Source organism: Sitodiplosis mosellana, unplaced genomic scaffold (assembly GCF_009176505.1).
Source record: "Sitodiplosis mosellana isolate CC-2019 unplaced genomic scaffold, AAFC_SMos_1.0 Smas_scaffold_5642, whole genome shotgun sequence".
Lineage (NCBI taxonomy): Eukaryota > Metazoa > Arthropoda > Insecta > Diptera > Cecidomyiidae > Sitodiplosis > Sitodiplosis mosellana.
The window spans coordinates 1-6,054 of record NW_022600884.1 but is presented as its reverse complement, the minus strand read 5'-3'; the positions used below and the strand labels follow the sequence as shown (position 1 = coordinate 6,054).

General features: G+C 35.4%; 1 protein-coding gene across 1 annotated transcript; it reads left to right on the top strand.

Moving 5' to 3' along the window:
• Positions 1–3,409: 3,409 nt before the first annotated feature.
• LOC129572872 (uncharacterized) lies at positions 3,410–5,174 on the top strand. Its single transcript, XM_055452987.1, has 4 exons — positions 3,410–4,385; positions 4,531–4,685; positions 4,781–4,961; positions 5,061–5,174. The coding sequence occupies exons 1-4, from the start codon at positions 3,930–3,932 to the stop codon at positions 5,172–5,174; spliced, it is 906 nt and encodes a 301-aa protein (XP_055308962.1). The 5' UTR covers positions 3,410–3,929.
• Positions 5,175–6,054: the final 880 nt, after the last annotated feature.

The following is a 6,054-nucleotide window of genomic DNA, read 5'->3' as shown; positions in this document are numbered from 1 at the left end:
TTTTATGGCCGCATACACTTTCAACGCACATTGTTCCAGCAATGTTCATTTGTCTAATTAAAACACTGTTATCGCCTATTAATTGGAATATTTTTGGTCATTGGCGAACGCTTATGGAATTTTCTATCCAAAATTCCGAATATTGTGTGTATGTTTAGTCGCAAAAAGAAAAATGGATCGATTGTGCAAATGAAACCGTGCACCTTTTTTTCTCACTTTCATCTCATCATGTTGGTTGCACATGTATCGGAATGCACTCGGAATTTCCGTCGTCGTGTCAAAAGCCAGTGCAAAACACACAGTTTGTCGCATTTTTTCTCTCGCTCGTATCGTTTTTGTTGTCCACTGTGTTTTACCCTTTTGCCACATTTGCTTTTAATTAAACCGCTAAGCCTGTGTTATTGACTTGATGTTGGTCAGCACATAATGAACGCAGCCGGTGCATGGCAACGAATGTTGTTATGAAACACTTTAAATTGATCCGTTAAATCCAACATCGACTAAATCCTAGGGGGTAGACACGATTAGTAAATTAGAATCTAATACAGTAAGTTAGAGAATATAAGAAAATATTAGAAACTGAAATGTTTGATGATTTTGACATGGCAAATGCTATGCCAATACAATTCTTTATGAAGATTTTTATTTTGTTTGATGAAACAAAACGGTAAACAATTCCGTTATTTGTCAACAAGTCTGCAAGTATTTCAACGCATTACCACTGTGCATAGTACAGAGACGTAAAATGTTCGCCATTTAGGTTTACATTGCCAATGCATTTCCTTATGGAGATTTTTGTTTTGTTTATTTTTTGTTGTTTGTAAACAAACCTGCCAATCATTTAGCATTGCCTCTGTATACTTCGTATGGATCATATACTAAGTACAGAGGCAATGCTAAAAGATAGGCAGATTTGTTTACAAACAACAAAAAATAAACAAAACAATAATCTCCATAAGGAAATGCATTGGCAATGTAAAACTAAATGGCGAACATTTTACGAGAATATTAGAAGATATTAGCACTTTCAATCGATTATTAGAAATATTAAAGAAAACTAAATGAAACTTGGGATATATTTCCAAAAATTAGACAGATTAGTGATATTAGACCAATATTAGAATCCGTGTCTACCCCCTAGACTAAATCTCATTGAAGCCGGCTCTGTATTTAGCATTATACAGCCTAATTACTGAGACTCGGTCCACCACTTGCGACTCGAGCAGACAACGTGCCGCATTTAATGGCGAAATTAATTTGTCGAATATCGAATTATAAACTGAATTGAGACCAAAGAATGAAAAAAACAATCTCGACCACTTTGGATTTTGTATCCAATTTTTTATCTAACATTTTTTGTTGTTGTTATTCATCAAGAATGTTTCAATATTTTTTTCGTGTGTATATTTTGACATCAACCCAACGGCCTTTTGATAACTTGAACGATTGCACAAGCCAAATACGCATAAATCAACATAACATTCCGTTTCACCAGTGTAATCAATAAATGTAAATTATTCAAAGCAAATTGTATTCAAACTAATGCAATGTTTAAATTTATTGTGTTCTATCAAAGTGTACCGTACGATTCCTGTTTTCAAATGAACGCATGTCAAAGACTACTTTTGGGAAAAAAATTATACGCATTCGCTTAGCTAAAACATGCATTCGATTTGGCTTGAGGGAGTATTTATTAGCATTTTCTCTCTCTCTTCCTCTTTCTTTTTCGTCTCGCTCTCGCTTTGAGATTCATTTTGGCAAACAAAAAACATTTCTCACTGTCACCCACTATAATCCAATGAATTTGCTTACATAAACACAAAATCTGGCTCGGAAAATTGGTCGCTCTTAAAAATCATATATTTTCAAAATAGCAACATAAAACATTACAAATTGAAATCAAATGTAAACAAAGTTTTATCGTTTTGAACCCCTTGAAATTATGGCGCTTCAATTAAATATTAACTTAACGACCGAAACAAGAACCAAAATAAACCCGCCCAACAAAAACCAGTCGAAAAGATTTAGTCGTTTTGTATCATTCGTATCTGGATTATTGTTTCATTTGTTGATAATAACTAAAATGATGAGAAAGAACAACAGTTAATTGAATGTGTCCATGTCTAGCAGGGTTATATAAGGCACACGATTTTATGTTTGCTCTTTTTGAATCATATGTCCGTCTCCTCGAATATACCTATATTTATTTCGGAGGAAAGACGAAAACGACGAATAAATTGATACGATTTGCTGTCATGTTTGCCTATGGCGGGCAAAAGCAAGTGCAGACACAAATTATTCAATATGATGCCTGAAATATCAGGGACAATGTTGGAAATAAAAGAGAGACAGGGAGACAGGGAGAAAAATAGCCGATTAGTCAACCAATATTTATGTTATCGGTTGGCTGTTGTTATGGATATTTTCCGTCCGATTTTATTGTGACTATGACTGATTTCGCGCCACTAAATTTCCCGGAAAAACCATACCACATTTGTGCTGTATCAATTTATTTTATCCAAAATAAATGGAGGTGAAATATCTGTGGACAATCCATTAAAATTGTCCTCTTTTCATTTACCAGCAGAAAAACACGGCAGCAGGTAAACCGAAAAAATGTAATTTTTTTGCTCGACCAAAAAACTCATTAACTGTTAAAAAATAACTCATAAATTTTGAATTGATTTATATGTCCACATTTAAATATAACCCATGATATTGACGATAAATCAATTGAATTGAATCATTTTATAGAGAGAAAAAAAGTGAATGCCTAATTGCATTCGAGCATGCGGTCGACATGAAAGGTATACAATTTTTTTGCCGTTGGTTTTTTTCCCCTGTAGAATTTTTTGCTATTTGGCTATTGCAATATTTTATTCATGCTGATTTTTAGTGCTTCTCATTCATTGAACGGTCAATTATTATAGTTGAAAAACAATTCTGAATAGACCAATTTGAATAGTGCAATCAAACAAGTTAAAATTATTCAGTTTCGATGCAGACAGACAGTCGAGATAGAGACATGTTATCGTCACGTATAAAATATGCCGTCGAGATGATTATCATGACCAATAGGCCACAATGCACATTGTAACACCGTTCAGTGTTCACTTGTATCGCATTTCGATTTGATGTAGAACAACAAAGTGACCAAACGACTGTGAATCAGAAGCGAAAATTGTCATACTGTAATGCAGTTCGTAATGAGGTGGAAAATAATAGTGTGCGTGTCAGTGTCGAGTGTTCAACGGAGCCTTTGTTGCGCACTTGTATGCAAAATACATAACACTCTGTTCACACTTTCTATGATTTCATTTCATGTTTTTATCTTTTCCAAATGGGCAATTTCATTTTGCCTCGCCGCTTGGCTTTTCATCCAGGTCAAGCTAAGTAAGTATTCAATATCTTTGATGTGCGAATAAGAAAAAAAATTTCGTACACACAGTTAATATCATTTTTCGAGAAAAAAAAATGTGTCTCGTAAATATTCAGACGTTATGTGTAGCGGCGCACCATAGTCCAACAACAACAAGCAAGCAAGACAAAGAGAGCGGTTCAATGTGACGGCATTAGGTATTGTTATTGTATACGAAAACCATTTTTTGAGTCTATTGTTTATCAAATACACCCAAAAGTGAGTGTGTTATACAACAACGGTGCCACTCTACGGGCGATTCATATTTGACCGAGAACACGACTTAGCACTGAAACCGTTTAACGGTTTTCTCCTTTCTCTCTCTATCTCTCACTCTCTCTCTTTTTCGCTGTGTATATTTGGTGCCCGATGGTAAACAAATCAGTTCGATCGGAGTTTAGTATCATCACATTCTATCATTCCGGTACACGCGTTTTTTTTTGTTGCACAGATTCTATCTTAAGGGAAATTTGGGCAAGCAAGAAATTCGTTTTGATTTCAAACGACGAAAATGCGTTCATTGCAAACGACATTGGTGGTGTTTGATAGCTCAATTATGGATCCGGACACGTTTAAATTGATTCGAAAACTGTGCGCTGAATTCCAACTGCCGGTCGACATCGAATTCACATGCTATGAAGCATACATGAAATATTTCAAACGTTTTTTCCCCGATTTGGAGACGCAATTCAAACAGACGACACTTGAATCAAATGGTGCAACGACGACGACGACAAAAATCCAGCAGACGAGTCAATTGATCGACCATGTATTGGATGGTGTGGAAAAAACATCGTTATTACATGTGATGGCATTGATATCAATTTGTGCCAAGTATGTGAATGGGTTTCGATGTGAAAAACTATTCAGCAGCCTATCAAAGTATTTGCAACTCAATGGCACCCCATACAGTACACGTGAAATCAGGAATACCGAATACATTGTGTTCAAACTGTTGGGTTTCAATGTAAGTATACAGAGGCAGAGATAGAGAGAGAACAAAAAAAAAATAAGTGACGTGCCACGAAGTATTTCGCTCGATGTCGTCGAATCAAAATTGTTTGTTTACATTCTTCGTATAATTTTTTTCTTTTGATTCTTTGAAAAATCAGATTAAATCGTCGGAATTATATTCGGTGGCCATAGACTTGGCAACGCAAATCACAAATCGAAATCACGAACTCGCCATTCGTTTCGACCAGCTTCATGACAGCTGTGTTCAAATGCTCCGTTTCATTTATCTGTATCGCAAGAAATTCAATGAAATATATGTATAACCAGACCATTTGTTTTGTGTCGATACGTAAAGAAAAACAATTAATGACGTGATTTTTTTTCCGTCTATCTGTCTGTCTGTTACAGTTTTCATTATGTGGAACAAAGTACATACGGATACAATGGGAACGAAGAGTTTAAATTGGGTGCAGCCACTGTGTATGCATCAACGATGCTCATCAATTCAACGTGCGGAAATAGTGTTCTCAACGAAATTGTCAATCGAACGTACTTGAACGAGTCACTTATACGAAAACTTGGCCAATCTGTGCTTGATTTCTACCTCGAATGCATCCGATGTTGAAATTTCTGTTTAAAATTCGCCGTGTGATTCATAACTAGTGATGATATTATTATTTTTCTGTAGGGTTTAAGGAATGTATTGATGAATAAATACGCTACGAATATCGAAGAAAATGCAATTTTAAAAAGTTCGCTGTTTTTCTGCTCTACATATCCAAGTTCATGGTTGCCAACCTAAAACGTGCATGCGTTGAACAACGATTGTTCATTTCTCGGTTTCGTTTGTGAGTGTTCATCCGACGACATTTATGTGTGTGTGTTTGTTTGCGCGCTGTAACGATAGCCGAGCAGCTGTGCTACGCGACAGTATTGGTGCGCCGATGTGTGAATGTATGTTTCTGTTTTCTCGCCACAGACCGATTTCCATCTCACCTATTATATACACATCGCGAATATGTCGGTTTTCTCTGTGTGTAGTTTTCTTCATACAGACATTTATTTATCCATTTCATTCATTCATTCGATAGCACAGTTCATTTTATCGCGTTGTGGAAACTGTTTGTTCATACCAATTGCCAGTATTCTGTATCCCGATTTTTCATTTCCTCATCGACAAAAATTTGAAGAAAATTAAAACTAAATCAGTGAATTTAAAAAGTTCTAACAAAAAAAAAGAAATATTTTTCGTTGAATCAAAACCATTCGGAATATTCACATCGAAATAAGACCATAAAGAACGCATTGATTTTACAGTGATTCATCGAATACGTTCGAGTTTGTTCTCTCATTTTATTCCGTTGTTGTTTTTTTCGCGTGTATTTTCCATGACGTCACCCAATCATTTCGGATAGTTCTGAAAACCATTTTTTTTATTGTCGCATTTATAAAAGAGCAACAACACGAACATATCGAAAAAAGGTCTGTGCTTTGAGGCAAAAATAAAAAATTGTGTCGTGCTAAGAATCACACCAACAACGAAAAAAATTGCTTTGTGAGTACTTTAGTCGTAACGAAAGTTGCCTGGTGGTGAAAAGTGGAACGAATCTGACATGCTCAAAACGAAAAAAATATGATGAATACGTAAACAATACAAAAAAAAATTGAAGTTGATTGAAGTC